The 19,259-nt window shown below is 41.2% G+C and overlaps 1 protein-coding gene across 1 annotated transcript in view; it reads left to right on the top strand.

Annotated features, from left to right (window-relative positions):
• Positions 1 to 1,650: 1,650 nt before the first annotated feature.
• Positions 1,651 to 19,259, top strand: part of pkd1l2a (polycystic kidney disease 1 like 2a) — a gene marked incomplete at both ends in the record, with an annotated part of 43,853 nt that continues 26,244 nt past the window's right edge. Inside the window, 18 exons of the mRNA XM_083790369.1 lie at positions 1,651 to 1,963; positions 2,794 to 2,952; positions 3,227 to 3,406; positions 4,733 to 4,843; positions 7,876 to 8,023; positions 9,674 to 9,903; positions 10,630 to 10,853; positions 11,227 to 11,380; positions 12,558 to 12,756; positions 12,979 to 12,997; positions 13,200 to 13,335; positions 13,745 to 13,978; positions 15,634 to 15,776; positions 15,885 to 16,064; positions 16,773 to 16,910; positions 17,456 to 17,596; positions 17,990 to 18,114; positions 18,871 to 18,991. Of these exons, the coding sequence (XP_083646495.1) occupies positions 1,651 to 1,963; positions 2,794 to 2,952; positions 3,227 to 3,406; positions 4,733 to 4,843; positions 7,876 to 8,023; positions 9,674 to 9,903; positions 10,630 to 10,853; positions 11,227 to 11,380; positions 12,558 to 12,756; positions 12,979 to 12,997; positions 13,200 to 13,335; positions 13,745 to 13,978; positions 15,634 to 15,776; positions 15,885 to 16,064; positions 16,773 to 16,910; positions 17,456 to 17,596; positions 17,990 to 18,114; positions 18,871 to 18,991 (2,955 nt within the window). The remainder of the gene's footprint in view (positions 1,964 to 2,793; positions 2,953 to 3,226; positions 3,407 to 4,732; positions 4,844 to 7,875; positions 8,024 to 9,673; positions 9,904 to 10,629; positions 10,854 to 11,226; positions 11,381 to 12,557; positions 12,757 to 12,978; positions 12,998 to 13,199; positions 13,336 to 13,744; positions 13,979 to 15,633; positions 15,777 to 15,884; positions 16,065 to 16,772; positions 16,911 to 17,455; positions 17,597 to 17,989; positions 18,115 to 18,870; positions 18,992 to 19,259) is intronic.

Here is a 19,259-nt window from a genome sequence, read left to right as displayed (position 1 = left end):
CTGGTTGGAATAACGTGTTCCTTCCACGCGCTACGTCCAACCAGGGAAACTCCCCCCTGTCAGGTGTAAAGGAGCAACCTGGACACTCAGGCATGAAGGAAGCATGAGTTCATATATTAGGTCTCTAAATGTTCTGATGAATTGAAAATGGTGGATCCTATTGTAAACAAGTGTAATGCTTTATATGGTGTCGTCCCACAGTTAACAGTTTTTGTATAGAGTTATGCTTCAAATGTATTGTAATTCTGCAAACTGTTAATAAATACTTCAATCAATCAATCGATCGATAGTTTTATAGTGGAAAACAGGGAGTATGTCGGCAGTCGTGCGTGCGTGCGTGCGGGGGTTGGGGCGAAGAAAAGTCTAGGACCCTTGAAACGTCAAAAAGGGTGTCATAGGAAAGCGATGGGACGACAGAATGTCCGATTATGCCCAAACCGCACAAATATTTGGCCATGCCAGTTAATGCAACTACTCATCCGATCCACTTCAGTCTTGTCGGTTGAACTCTGTTCTATAGCTGAGGAATCCATTGTATTAATGGTTCTCCAGGCACACCGGGCCCTCTCTGGGCAGACATTTACATTATTAGAGTTTTTTTTAATTTGTCCACAGGTCAGCCCTGCCCATTGTACTTGTGGACTACTGAACATGGGAATTATGTCTTGGCATTCTACTATCTGAAGGTGGCATCTGTTTTACTCATGCATAAATTAACCTAATCTAAATAAGGCAATTTAGATTGTGATTTGGCAGTTCTTTCACACAGACCATTACTGATAACACTGCTCCACGTGTGGGGAGAGAGAGTCAAGAGACTCTTTATTACCATAGGTATACCTTTGTCCATGTCAAATCCATGGCCATACTTTGAGTTTTTTATTCACTAATGTTTTGCAACCAAAAATAAGGCATGCATTTTTTCTGTCCACATTCATAACATTGTTGCACACGTTTTTGCATTCTGTGAAATAAATTACATTTCTGAACATACTCAAACCATTTCAAAAATAGTACTGTAGATCGGCTATTTTCACTGACAAAGTATGAAATAGGACTTACTGTAAGTGCTTAAACAGACATCATGAATACGTCTGCTATGAGAATGCCTCAGCCTGCTAGAGCCTATGTCAGATTGTTGTTAATTGCAGCAGCCTCGTTGTTTTTGTATGAGCTGACAGCACACCCTGGTGATCAATGAAAAGGCAACAGTTTGATATAAAGCACACATGGTCGCCAGTTGCACAGCCTAACCCTGAAAGTTATATAATCGGACCAAAGCATACAATCATTAGGAAATTGTCCTAATAATGACTGATGTCTATGGGGGGGTTGAAATTGGTTTAAGTCTAAAGCTTATCTGCCTCTGCAGGTTGTGGAAGTATTAATATAATGGAGGCAGGGGAGAGGCCAGAAGCTGTTGACACAATGCGCTCAATACCCTTTCACTACAACCCTGTCCATTGTACACAAGAATTATGTGAAACACACAAAGACCGACCGGCTATCCAGCCTAATGTTAGGACTTATAAAACCCACTGACGAGTGACAGTGAGATTCTGACGTCATTCCCTTTTTAAAGACAATATCGCTCGAGTGAATCCAGCAGTTCACGGATGGATGCAAATGGAAAGGATGCGCGGCACTATCATGTCTCCCAGGCTGATTTGGATGTTGCTTTTGCTCAGCTCATGCTGTTGTTGTGCCGAGGATGAGACTGAAGTTCTGTCCTGCCCAGAGTTCCAGGAGGTCTTCGACGGATCCTGCTATGAGTTTGTGAAGCTCCAGCGGTCTTTCCTCAGTGCCCAGGGGTGGTGTGAGCGGGGTGGAGGCCACCTCACCTTCATCCTGAACGATGAAACGCAGCAGTTCCTCCAGAAGCACCTGGAGCCGGACAGCGACTGGTGGCTGGGCATGGCCCCCGCCTCCCCGAACCTGACCCTGGACTCAGCTGCCACTGACCGTGAGTAGATACAGTGTATAGGTCAGGGATGAATACTGATCATAGTGATAACTAGTGCTTGCTGCTTTAAAACAGGCCTGAAAACCTTCCTGTTTCGGAAGGCCTTTTTGTGTTGAACTGTCGCTTTGCACTGTTTTTTTGTTAACCCTGTTTTTAACCTTCTATGATAGATTATATGTTTTTAACCATGTAGCACTCGGATTCCTTGTGAATGAAAAGTGCAATATAAATAAAATTCATTATTATTATTATTATTATAGTGAAATATTATTCATTTTATCCATAGAATGTTCAAATATATTTTGAAAATATACTTCCATACTTTTGCACATTGTTTTTTCAGCACCGAAAAGTAAGTGTGTGTGTGTGTGTGTGTGTGTGTGTGTGTGTGTGTGTGTGTGTGTGCGCGTGTGTGCGTGTGCGTGTGCGTGTGCGTGTGCGTGTGCGTGTGTGTGTGTGTGTGTTGTCTCAGCAACTATCTTCCTCGGCAGCTTGCATGTGGAGAGATTTGTTTTCCTTACTATTTGGATATCTCCCTCAAGCCATGCCCCCTGATTTACAAGTCCCCCTTTGTTTCCCTACACAGAGAACTAACCTCTGTTTTATATTCAGCTCATACACTAGTTCTCAGAATGTCTTTGTTTCTTTTTATAACCTAAATTGTCCTTGCGACAATGTTTCCACCATCGGAATATTAGAAATAAGGATAGGTATACTTCCAATAAACTGTTGTGCTGTTGTCTTTGCCAGATCACTTGAACTGAACATACAGTATACAGTAGGCATGGATATTATTTATATGGAACTTTTTATTTTGTATCCATCATCAGGTTCTCTGTCTTGGCTGGACGGTTCAGACATCAGCTATAATAACTGGGTGAACAGCCCCGATGCACAGGCAGAATGTGGACACGTCCGGAGGGAGTCAGGCTTCCAGTGGGTGGCCGCAGACAACTGTAGCCAGGAACTGTACTTCATTTGTCAGTTTGGTACGATATTTAAAATGTTTATTGTGCGTATTATGTATCCGATAAAAGTGTGTGTGTGTGTGTGTGTGTGTGTGTGTGTGTGTGTGTGTGTGTGTGTGTGTGTGTGTGTGTGTGTGTGTGTGTGTGTGTGTGTGTGTGTGTGTGTGTGTGTGTGTGTGTGTGTGTGTGTGTGTGTGTGTGTGTGTGTGTGTGTGTGTGTGTGTGTGTGTGTGTGTGTGTGTGTGTGTGTGTGTGTGTGTGTGTTCCTAAAACCTTGTTTCTTTGTTTTTCATAGAGTCTGGGAGGTCCATTGCATGTGACGGCCAGAATGCTACATTGCAGTGTGGTTCTGGTCAAGTTATAGAGATAGAGGACAGTTTCTACGGCCGTAAAACAATTCACTACTGCCAGTCCAGACATACCGCATCCGCCCAGGAAGAATGTAGCTGGATAGATGTCGTGGATTCAGTAACAGGTAATTGTGAAATGTGAACTAATCATTTCTGTTCTTAAATTTGAATTCTGTTGTCTGTGTAGTCCTGTTCTATCTATGAGCTGATATAGACGCACTACTTTTGGTGGTGAAAAGTATGTACGAATTTCATGATTGCTCCTAGCTTGTTCTGAATTTTGTCATCGGTATAGTTGTAGTCCCAAGATTATTTGTAAGGGTCCTCAGACCCAGGTCTGAGGACCGAAACGTTTGCTTTTTAATTGCACCATGAGCACAGAGCACCATAAGAGCATGATAAAATAAAATAAAAAATATTTTAAGTCTCAGTCTAAGGAGTTTTACTTCTTTTTCTATACGGTGAGCGAGTCTTTTCCTGTCAAAGTTTCCCTTATATTTTTGAGACCACCGCTACCCAAAACGGTTGCGTTTGGCTTTCCATATTAAATGCTCAAATGGTCAAGGTTTAAAAAACAATTGCCACATCATTCTTATTTGGGGGTCCTCTTGCAATGCCTTCACGGCCCAGTACTGGTTGAGAAGCACTGCTCTAGTTGTATAAATGCAGATGTCTAACACCAGTTAATTAACAGCTCACTAAAATCACAGCAAAAGCTGCACTTGGACTTGTATTTCATGTCGAACACAAAAAGGATCTTTGTCCTGTGTCTATGGATATGAGGAGGATTATACTGAGACCAAATAGATGTGTTGTGACCTTAAATATGAGGATTATAGTGAGAACAAATACATGTTTTGTGTTAGCTGACATCCCACATTCACGTCAGTTCAGTGGTTTGGGGCTAATGGCACTGGAAGAGCTGGTGACATTCACCAAGCTAATACTACCATAATTATAGGCCTTTCTCTTTGGCTAACATCATACTGTATGTACACCTTTCTGTTTTCAGGCATGGTAAACACAAAAACCTTTCATCTAAATGTTCTGCAGTACCACTTGTTTAACGACATAAGCCTGTATAATTCCTCATACAACAAATAGCAGAAACTAGATTATTTACAAGTGTTGTGTGATGCAATTGCGATTTCAGCTATTTCAGCTAGAGGGTATGCGCATGCTTAAAGTGAATGGCACATCGAGTGGCAAAGCAACAGGCAAAGTGAGTTTAACATTGTTTAACGTTGTTTAATGCAATCAGATACGACTTTTCTGTTTGGATGTATGGGCTGTCGAGGCCAGAAAGTAGTTTTTGCCACTCATTAGGCATTCCTGCATAACTTCTTTGATGATGATGTCACGCGTATACCCTCTATACCAGGGTTAATGTGATGAAATTGAAGATATACAGTGGAAAACCATGAATAATTTGATCCCTCTGTGTTCTACAGGTCACTGCCATGGGCTGCAGGCGTGCCAGGCTGTGGCAGACGGAGGGTCTTTTGGTGAACCCTGCCCCGGGCTGGGAAGTTATCTGTCGGTGGACTACCGCTGTAAAAATGGTCAGAAGATGCTCCGCTAACATCTGCTTCCACTCTCTCATTCTTCACCCATTCTGACCTGAGATCAGATTCTAAAAGTGTCTTCTACTTCCTGACAGTTTTCTGAAAAAGCTATGTTTCTATGTCAGTCGTTCTTCGATTTTTCAAAAATAGCAGACCTACAAGCTCGTAGCGCGCCACTCGGTGGCGCGCTATGAGCTTGTAGATCTGCTATTTTTCTATAGCTAAAGCATAACATAATGCTAACACCAAAAGGGGTTCCCACCCAAAATGGGTTTTAAATACTCATATACATATATTCAATTATATAATAATGATAATAGCAAAAGTAAACACATTACCTACCGGTATTTAAAGTACGTATATAGACAGAGATTGACTTGATACAATGTTATGTTGTGAGAACAGTACAATACAAATTGTAGATGGAGTCAATACTAACATATATGTAGGCACGCATGAACTGTTAGGCACTACTACAGTACATGGCATTGACAATATCTATATATTATTCACAGTTAATAACTAGAACTGCACTCTGTCGAGTGCATACTTGCTTAGTCAATACTAACATATATGTATAGGCATGCATGAACTGTTAGGCACTACTACATGGCATTGACAATATCTATATATTATTCACAGTTACTAACTATGGAATCGTTAATTTTTTCCGTCACTCAAAATCCCCATTCATGGGGAAAGCCCCCATGTGCCCATAGGACAGGTCTCGTGACATCACTATGACATCATCATCCCCATACATGGGGAAAGCATCACTATGACATCATCAGGTATATTAAGCCCATATACGACGTGACTGTCCGCATATTATGGTCACACATTGTGATATCACATCTAGTCATGTCTCCAAGACAAGCCATATATGGCCATGAACCCTTGTCCATACTTGTTTTTTCATTGTGCATTTTTGGGTCAAAGTTGATCCCATGATGCCAAAGCGACAGCACTCGCCCAGCAGTCTGCCGTCACCCAGGCGGATGCGTGCACGCACACACACATAGATCTGCCCCAGCAGCACGACTTCCACACTCTCACGCCTGTCTCCACAGGCCCGAACATTAACCCATTCTGACCTGAGATCAGATTCATACGAGGTTTCCACTGGACACACACTGGTCTGATTAACCCATTCTGACCTGAGATCAGATTCATACGAGGTTTCCACTGGACACACACTGGTCTGATTAAGGCCCGGCCCGGCCCTACCTGGGCCCTCATCAAACCCTGTACACTCAAGACACTGCCACCCTTAGATCTCCATATATGGAGCTGACCTGTTCTGACATTCCATATGTTGATCTGACTTCATCACACCCTGTAGTGTGTACACTCAAGACACGCTCCATATATGGCCAGTGCACGTGACGTCGCCTTTTTAGGGCGAGGTCACTTCTCGCCCTCGTCTTACTGGTAATTTATATTCTATACTATATCTAATCTTCTAAGTATGTTATTTAGACGGATATAGATGATTACACATGTTGCTAATTACGTTAGATAGATTCTGGATATGTCTACTTGCTATCCTTTACTCTTTATCACACTGTATTTTTAAGGCACAATAATTACTCGTCCACTCTAGCTGATGTTTATTGGCTAGACTAGAGTTCATGACAACTCAGACGTTGCACTTTGTAAGTAGCTCATGGATCATTTGTAACTTGTTATCAGTTACAGACCCAATATCACCATTTGGAACCCAAACTTGTGAAAATAGCAGATCTACAAGCACACTGTAGATCAGCTATTTTCACTACTACCTAATTATTCTTTTATTTGTGAAATTTCTTGAGATTTGTTTGTTTTAAAATGTATACAATTATTTTACTTTTTTTATTTTTATATATATTTTTTGAATTATATATATTTAAAATAAAGAAAATGGGATTTTACTCGAGTCTTGGCCCATAACAATTGGGAAACAGTGGCTTAGAGGCCAAAAACTATTTCCATAATTCATATACTGTAGGCATTTTGTCATTAGTCCTACAACTACAACCTATCTCAAACCCTCACCCTAAACCTAACCTCCCACGGGGCAGCACACCTAAACCTAACCGTAACCCATGTCTAACCAATGACTAGTCTAAACCTAACCTCCCACGGGGCAGCACACCTAAACCTAACCGTAACCCATGTCTAACCAATGACTAGTCTAAACCTAACCTCCCACGGGGCAGCACACCTAAACCTAACCTTAACCCATGTCTAACCAATGACTAGTCTAAACCTAACCTCCCACGGGGCAGCACACCTAAACCTAACCTTAACCCATGTCTAACCAATGACTAGTCTAAACCTAACCTCCCACGGGGCAGCACACCTAAACCTAACTGTAACCCATGTCTAACCAATGACTAGTCTAAACCTAACCTCCCACAGGGCAGCACACCTAAACCTAACCGTAACCCATGTCTAACCAATGACTAGTCTAAACCTAACCTCCCACGGGGCAGCACACCTAAACCTAACCGTAACCCATGTCTAACCAATGACTAGTCTAAACCTAACCTCCCACGGGGCAGCACACCTAAACCTAACCGTAACCCATGTCTAACCAATGACTAGTCTAAACCTAACCTCCCACGGGGCAGCACACCTAAACCTAACCGTAACCCATGTCTAACCAATGACTAGTCTAAACCTAACCTCCCACGGGGCAGCACACCTAAACCTAACCTTAACCCATGTCTAACCAATGACTAGTCTAAACCTAACCTCCCACGGGGCAGCACACCTAAACCTAACCTTAACCCATGTCTAACCAATGACTAGTCTAAACCTAACCTCCCACGGGGCAGCACACCTAAACCTAACCTTAACCCATGTCTAACCAATGACTAGTCTAAACCTAACCTCCCACGGGGCAGCACACCTAAACCTAACCGTAACCCATGTCTAACCAATGACTAGTCTAAACCTAACATCCCACGGGGCAGCACACCTAAACCTAACCTTAACCCATGTCTAAACTAAGTATGCACCCCATTCATTTCTCTTCCTCTCAGGACTCCACTTGTTAATGAGTAAGCTGGCTGCTGTCTTTGACAACGTCACCATCACTGTGAAGTGGCTCCTACATCCTTACAAGGGCAACCTGACCTGCACACTGAATACAGGAGATGGACACACCATTGATCCATACACACCAGCAGAGTGAGCAGTGCACTGCAGAGCATTTAACCCATTTAGGCCTGACGTCGAAATAAAAGAATATATATTCAAAGATTTGTGCCGCATTTTGACGATTTTTCAAAAATAGCAGACCTACAAGTTCGTAGCGCGCCACTCGGTGGTGCGCTATGAGCTTGTAGATCTGCTATTTTTCAATAGCAATATAACATAATGATTAGTTAAAACACCAAAAGGGGTTCCCGCACAGAATGGGTTTTAACCGGACGGACGGACGGACGGACGTGCAGATACTGTAGATAGGTAGATATAGATAGATCACAAATTATGAGCGATGTTGAATTTTTCTTCTTTATAGAGCTTTGGGTTATAGGATTTAAGTCCAAATATTTGTTATCATCTTATCTGTAATTACTTCTGTGCTCGATTTGCTATCCGGAAGAATTGATTCCTTTCCCCTCTCTTCAGATGGTGAAACAGCTGGTCTCAAAATCAAACTGTAGCATCGTGAATGCCAATATATATACAGTATATACGTTAAAAATAACTAGTACTGGTACATAATTTGGGGAAGGTGAAATGGCTATATACAGTATGTTCAGGTTATATATCACTGACTGCAGTTCTCTTGTGTAACAAAAAAAATACAATATCAAGAATAGGTGGCAAGGTCCAAAATACTGTGCTAACGGCAACATAACAATAACAGCAATAATAAAGATAACCAAGATAAAGCAATTTAGATAAATGCCTCTTGAGGAATTTCTGTAGCCGAAATAGGGAGGTGGGTGTGTGTGTGTGTGTGTGTGTGTGTGACGTGTGTGGGTGCTTGTGCGTGCGTGTGCGTGTGCGCGTGTGTGTGCGTGCATGGCTAGTAATTACAGTTGTTAAAAAAAGATGTTGTTAAAAAAATAAATCATGGCTACAGAGTTTGTTCAGTAACTGGGGTCTTCCTGTCTCTCCAGCTCTGATTAAAAGAAAATACAAAATACATTTTCAGTTGGGCTGAAAATTTCATCCAATCAGTAGACTTCTGCGTTAATTACCTCTTCCCATTTCACTTGTTCATGCTCCTGATTGCGTAAAATTGGTATCCCGGCCTGGAAATTTATTTTCTGTTTCCCAAAGATCTGGAGAGACAGGGAGACCCTTGTTACTGAACAAACTCTGTATAGCAAAAATATAGAAATAGAAATCACCTTTTGCTCCTTTTAAGAGGTTAGGGCCTGTAAGATAGCACACACTACCAGTTAGACTCGGACTATATCATAGATATTATACAGTCTATAAATACACATTAAAGGTATATTCAGTGATTTCACTTAATTCAAATATCACTTATTTTTTTGTTTTGTTGTGATAATCCTCCCTACTATAGAGTGTGCTGACCATATAAGGAGTTCCTCCTTGTCCCCAGTTAACCCCTGGGGTAAAAAAAAAAACGTAGGTTTCGTTTTTGGCTAGGTGGCAAAGCCTTCAGCCAATCAGGATAGAGAGGGGCCTTCCGCCAATCATGATCGAGCGGGGGGCGGGCCTTGGTGTGTGTGCTGATGGCCTGTTGCGTGTCCCCCCCACCGTAGTGCGTGCATGTGCACATGTTGTTACCGGGGCGGATCGGGGGCTTTTCCAAATCACTGAATGCTCCTTTAATATATACTTTCTCTGCTCTATCAGGTTGGAGAGCAGAGTGATACACAACTACACTGGTCCAGGTGTTTTCATGGTCCAGGTGGAGTGTTCCACCAGTGACTGGCACGTAACCGCCCAGAAACCCATCACCATCCAAGAGCCTGTTGGACAGTTTGCTGTTATAAAGTGCTACAGCAAAGACCTGACAACAAATGGCACCAAATGCAATGTGCTTCATGGCAACCTCTTCCACATCCAGGTCCAAGTAGAGAGGGGTAAGTAGAGCAAAGATATTTCAAAACGGAGGCTATAATGTACCTATAGCGGTGTAAAAGTTAATCGAACTAATTGATTTAATCAGTTACTGTATAAAAAATAATCAATCTCTCATTTAACCCATTTTGGACAGGTCGATAAAAAAAGGCATTTTTCTGAAAAACATTTTTCTGAAAAACCCATGTTTCTATGTCAGTGGTGCTCAACCTTTTTCATGTCAAGGACCCCCAGAATTATCTCTATTGGGCCACGGACCCCCATCTCAAAATATGTAGTTCCAGGGACCCCCCCAGAAGCCAATGTTTTAGTTAAAAATGTTCGCTCTGAAATAAAGATTTGCGCCACATTTTCACGACTTTTCAAAAATAGCCGATCTACAAGCTTGTAGCGCACGAGCTTGTAGATCGGCTATTTTTCAATAGCTAAATTCTAACATAATGTTTAAAACACCAAAAGGGGTTCCCGCCCAAAATCGGTTAATAACAATCAATTCATAATGAATCAATATTTTGGGCACGTCATTATAGGTGAAAAGTGTAAAAGATATTCATACATTTCAAATACAGTGAAAATAGCTGACAGCGTGTTGCATCGCAACGTATTGTGAGCTTGTAGATCAGATACTTTCGATCATTTGATCATCATAATCCATAGGTACAGCCCTAAATGTTCCACACCTGCGGGCACGTTCCTGAATGGTCCCCTTTTGTTATGTCATAATATAGGCACAAATGTGACCTATACGATCCAAAATGGAGACACATTGCTTGCAAGTTCATCAGCCCAGATTGGACCCGTCCCTCAGAACATCACAGTGAAAGCAGAGGTGACCGAGCAGCTCGGGCTCGGGTGTCACGTGCTGACTCTGCACGCGTCCAATGGGTTCACGGGCCCTGAAGTGTCCGTGGAGCTGACCGTATGTCTCCTGAAACCTGTCGAAGGTTTGCAGGTAGGGATGTCCCGATACACTTTTTTTCGCTTCCGATCCGCTTCCGATACCTCAATTTCGGTGTTAGCCGATACCTATACCGAATACCGATACCAGTGTCGTGATTTCATGTTGTGTTTATAGCTATATATCTCATGTTGTTAATCTAGCTATATATCTGGTGTTGTGTTTATAGCAGACTTTATAGCAAATCCAAAGCAAACTCCACATGCCCCAACATTTTATTTAGCTGCCATGATGTCAACCCCCTTAGCCCTGTGTCGGATCTGTGGTTAGACTGGCATCTTCACCGTTATGACCCGATATGACAAATAAGGGCCGATCCGATACTTTTCCCGATACCGATACAGTTTTGGGACATCTCTATTTGCAGGCCTCAGTGATGTCAGAGAGTGATGATGATGAGTGTCCAAACAGCTCAGATCTCATCGTTGGCGTTTCCCTGGAACATGGAACCCCCGTGCAGCTCGTCTTCACTATGACCGGAGACTCTGACACCTTCTCTGAGACCAGGGACATGTTGAATGGTAGCTTGACAACATATACATTTTCCAGACCAATCGAAGGTACTCAAGTTTTTGATTTGATGTTTTTTATATATTCATGATACCATTCATAGAAGAGCAGTGCAGAATTATCAGGATTGCACAAAAAGTCAGAGGACATAATTCCATTGTGATCCAAATAAATAAATAAATAGTTACATCATATGATAAGAAGAACATGTGTACAGTGTACTATATAACATTACAATACTAATGACATTTACAACCAGCCATCATAGATCAATAAACAAAAGACAATGAATAGATATAAACAGATAAATACAGCACTATACTAACTTGCCCATCAGCCACTTTTTCAACATATTTTAACATAAGTTATACTGTGTAAAAGCCATACAATAATTAAATGTATGCGGTTGTGAAAGCCTTTATGCTCTGCCCAATGCACATTCTGATCAATATATCATTCTGTTACAGGACATTTACATGTACAGATAAAAGCAAGCAATGTCTTCAGTGCTGTGGATATGGATCTGGACCTGACGAAGATAATGAACGCTTGTCAGAATTACTCTGACTTTCCACAAAAAAATGATTCAAACTCGGTATTTATGGGATTATCACAAAGATTTGTGCACTATTGGACTGTACTGTACCTTTTTGTCACTGTGTGTAGACTTATTCCAGAGATATGATGTAAATTGATTAACTGGGCTAGGTTATTCTTTTCAGGTATAACAATACAGTATGAGCCCCCAAAAAATTAAATATTAAAATAGATTGTATTTATGCTGACTGACTTTGTTTTGTTTTTAGACAGATAATGATTACTTGAATATCACCGTTAGTCCAGATGTTTTGGTCGACCACGCTCAGAATGTCACTCTGGAGGTAACTGGGATTGAAACGTTACCTACTGAGGGAAACCGGTTTGAGTGGAAATGTGGTAAGTATATTACAACATTTAAATAGTTCTCTGACCTATGCTATACAACATATATTCCACTCTATACAAAAAGAAAAACTTAAAATATTATGTAATATGCTTATATAATAATTATTATATTAAGTGTCTACTGCATATTGTGGATCATTGTGATACATACAGTACATGCATAATATTGTATAACATACAGTTATTATTTATATCATTATTATTGTTGTGGTTTTACTTCTCCCAATGCTTTTGTCCATACAGATGGAAATTGTACGTGCAATAACAATTCTACTGACATGATTCATGTAATTGAGAAAGACTGCCTCCCAGGTCCATTTGAATATTTTAAATACACATTTACTGTGAGAAAAACAACATGGTTTAGGAAATGGATTGATCTTGCAGCAGTGTCTCAGTGCATTACTGTTACTCCAAAGAAATTCAGAGGTGTCACCATCAGGTAAATCATTCAATGATTTGATGTATTCTAAAAGTAATTTTTATTTTACATTTATATGATGATGAGATTTTTTTTTTTTTTTTTCAAGTCAATAGATCAGTCCATTTGTTGGATCAACCACTGCAGGATGAAATAAATGGTCCACCAACATGCATTAACTTATGCCTTTTTCAAGTTTCTTATGATTATTTTATGGCTACAATTTTGCTTTCATTCTTACAGCTGTGATAATTGTTCACCAGTAAATATAAGCAACCACATAACGTTGAAACTGACCTGTGCAACAACAACTTGCCCAGTTGTAGTTTGGCACATTGAGGACCCCAAACGTTCGAAGGTATCTCGACCGTGCTTAAATCACTCAAATTATGCTACATCTACATCTTAATTAACTTTTGTGAAAAGGATAACGTTTTTATGCTGTCCAATTGTCCCCCATATAGGGAGTCCTCAAAGACTGTTACTCCAAAACACGACCGCTCATAGAGGAGCAGTCTGGAAACAGAGACTACGTGGTATCTAGCCAACATCTGAAAGATGCAAAGGCTGCTAACGTAAATCTCAAAGTCATAGCCTATGGTGTGTTTCCTTCTTCTGCCTCATGTATACATGCATATCATATGCATGTACATGATCATAATATGCTTGTGAAAATAACAGTGTTTAAAACCCATTTTGACCTGAGATCAGATTTAAAAAATGTCTTCTACATCCTGACAGTTTTCTGAAAAAGCTATGTTTCTATGTCAGTCGTTCTTCGATTTTTCAAAAATAGCTAAAGCATAACATAATGCTAACACCAAAAGGGGTCCCTCCCCAAAATGGGTTAAAAGTCCCTTGTTTCCGGTGATCAAGTATAAATCAAGCATTACATTTACTATGATCGACTTGCTTAACTTTTGGAGAGGTTATTTCTCATTTTCCTTTTGTTTGTATGTCTTTATAGTTTAAAGAATGGACTTCAATTCAATCTTTTATTTCTTCGCAGGAAAGACAGAACCAGGCTTTTCTAGATACGTCATTAAGCTCAGGTCACGTAAACCAGGGGACAAGGATGATGAAGAGGATGATGAAGACCTACATGAAGCTACTAGTGACGGTTCCCCTTCGTGTAGCATCTCCCCAACGTCAGGAACAGTGTTGGATGCTTTCAGTTTTACCTGCAAGACCAGCTCCTTCTGCTCCACAGGCAGATGCCAGTACTGCTACAGTACAGATACAGGTGAGAAGACACAATCAATGTTCTTTGTCTCGTTAGTTAATTTTTTTTAAATCACACCCGTGTGAAGTAAGTGGTGCAACTCTGTGTGGGGTTCCCCGGGGGGGGGGGGGGGTTCCAGATCCACAGGAACGCACCCAGGGTGCCGGCCCGATTCCGGCGAGCCGCCCCGCGTCCGAAACGGTTGAGAAATGACAGAGTTACAACCATGCTGTTTTCGTGCTCACACATACCCAGCCAGCCAGGCAGGCAGGGACCCACACACATACTCACTTAAGGAAGTGGTTTGCACCACTTAAAAATTGTTTCTTGCCAAAAACAGAGAAGATGGCAGTGTATCAGTGCATGTGGGAGGGAAATGTATTTATTTGTATTCTTTTTTTTTAATGAAATGTGTGTTTGGTTTCGCAGCTCAGACACAATGAATGATTAGAACATTTTGAATCATGTGGATCTTGGGACTACGTGGCTCCAATTGTGGATCTCACACTTAATTTGGTCAGCCTGAGACGTCAATCGTCTCTTACTGTACATACTGTATCTATGACATGGACATGGTTTCAGCCTGATCAGAGCCCCATTGGACTTCCATTATAACATTAAAGTTAAATATTTCAAAAAGTGTAAAACTCTTTGGCCTACTGGCAGTGTCCCAATCTCACCAATGTGTCTCATACTCTGAAGGGAAGAATAGCTGAGTCTAGATGAGAGGAACATAGAAGGTTAAGAGCATACTCTCAGGTTTTTTGTTGGGCCCTGGGCGTGGAACGATCTATACAGACAAGATAAAAATTGGCTTCCTTGATCCCCCTAGTGACTTTTAAGAGGTTTGCCTCTGGCACATTGATCCTGCTTTGATGAGTAGCAATTGCTGTGATCTTAGTTTTATATTAGCTTAGTAGTTTCATGATGTATTGTTCTTATTAGTCTTTTTATTAGTCTGTATTCGGTTAGCTATTTAGACTCTCTCTGAGCCTCCCTGGTAGCAGGTTTTTGGTATTACGGATGTCATAATGTTTGTCTTTGTCATGTCCTGTATTTGTTGTTACTGGCAGAGCTGTGTAACATTTATTTGCCTCTTCTCTTGGCCAGTGCGCACTTGTAAAAGAGACTATGTTCTCAATGTGATTTTACTGGTTAAATAAAGGATAAGGATAAGAATAAAGAAGAGTCATTATACTTGCATGGAGGGACAGGTCAAAACACCTGCACAGACAATGGTTAAGATTTAAACGTGTCCGCTCTAAACATCAGTGCTCATAACTTTATGCTTTGCAGACTGACCACTTTCAACCTTGTGTCTCTATTTTGGGCGTTTTATTATAGGCAAACATATTCAACATTTTCCAAAATTCAGTAATATTTCAAAGATTTCAAAACAGCAAATCTACAAGCTCTACAAACTTTGTGAGCTTGTAGATCAGTTACTTTAATTAAATGGGTACGCTCTCCTGATTGGAAGAACATTTATTTTCTGTTCATTAAAGGTGAGACAAGGAGACCACTGACTGAACAAACACTCTAATCTATAGCAATGAGTACTAACTATCACAAATGTAGTGACCTTTTTAACAAAACGCCTGTGTGTTTGTTTTAACCAAAAAACATCACTTTACCCTACTTTTAAAGTCTCAAACTATGACTACTTGTCTTTTCAGGCAAATATCTGCGCTGCAGTACAACGAATGAAGTAAAGTCTGTGTTCCTTCCGCTTGGAGATAAGAATGACAACTACAGTATATCTGTGGTAGTGACTGTGAAAAATGGAGACAAGACGACAAACACAACTATCATCACTCAGGTCTGTCATCATTTTTACAGCAACATTAGAAAAAACAGCATGTTCACTTGATGCAGTATAGGCTTGGTTGGAGTCAATGAGTGGAGCTGGTTATTTATCTCTCCTCAGGTACGGGAAAGCACCTCCGGTTCCTCCGTGGAAGCGCTGCAATCTGCAGTAGATGCTTCTGTGGCTCAGTTGGAGCAACAGGGCCTGTTGTCTGGAGGGGCATTGGGGCAGATATTCAGCTCTGTGTCCGATCTGCTGAACTTAGAATCCAGTGCCGATCAGAAGGAAGCAAGGACAAAGGTCAGTATGCAGTGAGGTAGTATACAACATGTCATGCTACTGTTGGTGTTCTTTTGTTTTTGTTTTGTTTTGTTCCCCCTGGTTTAAAAGCACCATTACTTAAAGGGCAAGAACACTTTGCTGGAGGTTTGGGTTTTGTAGTTACCTGTACCAGTACCAGTCTGTTTTTTTTCAATTAAAACATCCGGATCCGCAGATCCAGTCAGGATTTTCTTCCTAATAAACAAAGTACTGGATTTGGTGATGATCTATAATATTGTCTGAATTAGCTTTATTTGCATTTGTTTACATGGTAAAAGAGTGACATTGAGAGCTCTTTCACCAATATACAATGTACCGGTAAGTCAACAATGAGCATATTTTGAATTAACAATTTCTAATCATTGGAGCAATTCTTTTTTAAATGTCTTGTTGTTAAATAATGGCAAGGTAACTACACAACCAAAACCTCTGCCAAAATGTTCTTGCCCTTTAACCCATTTTGACCTGAGATCAGATTCTAAAAATCTCTTCTACATCCTGACAGTTTTCTGAAAAAGCTATGTTTCTATGTCAGTCGTTCTTCGATTTTTCAAAAATAGCAGACCTACAAGCTCGTAGTGCGCTACTCGGTGGCGCGCTATGAGCTTGTAGATCTGCTATTTTTCAATAGCTAAAGGGATTCCCGCCCAAAATGGGTTTTAATCATGCCTGATTCTGCCCTTGCAGCTACGAGAACAGATGCTGACTAAAATGAGTCTAGTTCTGCGAGATTCTCCTGGCAACTCCACCCAGGAGGTCCAGGTGACGGCCAGAGCTGTGGCCGGACTCACCAACCGGTCAGACGAGCTCAGTCCCACTGCTCAAGTACGCTATACACAGTACAATCATCAGAGTATACAAATATAACAATATCTGCTCTATTCCATTTGTACACGTTACCCATTTTGACCTGAGATCAGATTCTAAAAATGTCTTCTACATCCTGACAGTTTTCTGAAAAAGCTATGTTTCTATGTCAGTGGTTCTTCGATTTTTCAAAAAATAGCAGACCTACAAGCTCGTTGCGCGAAGCTTGTAGATCTGCTGTTTTTCAATAGCTAAAGCATAACGTAATGCTAACTACCAAAAGGGGTTCCCGCCCAGAATGGGTTAAATTGACCACATGGCAGATGTACAGGTTAATACTATCAGACAAAATGGTGAAATAAAGATTATTAGTTAAACATAAATATATATTATATGATATAAGAGTAATGGATAATTGTATTTCATCATCCATTATACAGTAGTCATACAATTATAATGCAGTATTAAAAGTGGAAACATTTAAACCAAAGCTAATTTTGCTTATTGAAGTGCAATCAATCATCCATAAATAAGCTTGTGTCCGCTGTTGCAATCATCTGCAGGTAACAACTAGTTCCCTGTTGGCAGAACTCAGCTCCACGCTCCATTCCATCAACCCAGAGGGAGGGGATGAAGGACAGGTCATAGAAGCTGCTACACCAATCGTTCAGGCAGCAAGTAATATCTTGGATGCTTCATCAAATGTAAGAACAAGTTCTCTCGTGTTCTGTTTCTTCCTCACTGTCCTCAAACCAGTGTTGTTTTTGGGAGCAAATTTATTTTGATTTTAGTTTTAGTCGTAGTCTCTTGAATAGTTTTCATTTAGTTTCAGTCACATTTTAGTCACCTGGAATGTCTTAGTGTTAGTCTAGTTTTAGTCGAATAAATATCATAAGATTTTAGTCGTCTAAATCTACAGTTGATTTAGTCGAACAAAATGTCGGCTATTTTCAGCATGCAACCAAGTGTAAAATGACTTATACTGTGAAAAAAGGTAGTCAACGAACATTTTTAGTCTTAGTTTTAGTCGACGAAAACAACACTGTCCTCAAACACTGTTACAGATCAGTGTGTCTGTTTCCTTTTTTTCACTCCAGGAAAAGGTCTCTGGTTTTCTTCTTAGTGGAATGGACAAGGTGCAGAGTGCACTGCTAACGGGTAGAAAGCTTGACGGAGCCCCCACCATTATTAGCATGGGTCAGATCAGCGTATATGTCAACAGGTAAGAGACGTTTGAAACTGAATCAGGGGATATATCTGGCCCAGACCGGCCCACCACAACCAGCGCGCAGATAGCAGAAACTCTACCGCCCGCTCCGTCGCGGCACACACAAACAAACAAGCCCTAATAATACCACCACTTTTACAGAACAACATAAATGATACAAACCAACAGACAACTACACACAACCCTTTGTAGAGGGTTTATTTGTCACTCACTGATACAGGTACAGTGAAATTATCACAAGTAAGACGCGCAAACGCGGGAAGTGTTTGTGTGTGTGTGTGTGTGTGTGTGTGTGTGTGTGTGCTACAGCTGCGCCCTCTGGTGGCGGGCTGGTGGTGTCACAGCGGGACAGACACACAGACATGAGTTGCAGGGTCTCATAGTTAGTGCTCATTGCGTTCGCAATGATGGCACTGGCAGAATGGCAGCACGCCTGGACCTTTCCTGGTGGCCTGCCGCCTATTGGCCTGCCTGCCTGTTTTTTTTTAATCATGGCGGCCCCCTACTGTCGCGGCCCACCGGGAAAATGCCCGGTATGCCCGGTGGGCAGTCCAGCCCTGGGCCTACTGTATTTAACCATATGAACCCTACTGTCCATATTCTTGAATGAGCAGCAGAATTAGGACAGCTAAAAGCTAACACATGTTATGAGCTTGTAGATCTGTTAATTTTGAGCCTATTATAGAACTGGGGGAATAGTATGAAGAAATATCCATTACTGACTATCCATGTTGTGTCTTATCTTATCAGAGTGTCTCCTGAAATGATCCACAAGCAGAATATAGCCACACAGACGCCCAGCTCCACCAAGGTTTCCTTCCCACCACTACCTTCCGATGTGGTGGCTCCAGGGGAGCCAGTGGATCTGAGAGTAAGTGCGTGCACAATATATACTACCACATGGTGGGAGTATGTGTTTTAAAGTCATATGACAATATTAGTGAGTATATATAAGGTAATCTGGAGGGGCATCTCAATCTTGTTTTCCATCGCTCTACAACGGTACCTTCAACTGGTGTGAGTGGCGTGCACAGATATTTAGAGGGGCAGGTGCTCAAGTGAAAAAAGGGCACCTTGTGCAGCGCATTTTGGGGCTGGAACCCATTTTGTTGCTTTAGCTATTGAAAAATAGCAGATCT

Source organism: Protomyctophum parallelum (assembly GCF_964188405.1).
Source record: "Protomyctophum parallelum genome assembly, chromosome: 2".
NCBI classification, from domain to species: Eukaryota; Metazoa; Chordata; class Actinopteri; order Myctophiformes; family Myctophidae; genus Protomyctophum; species Protomyctophum parallelum.
Note: the sequence above shows the minus strand (reverse complement) of the source record. Positions and strands in the feature narration are given on the sequence as shown.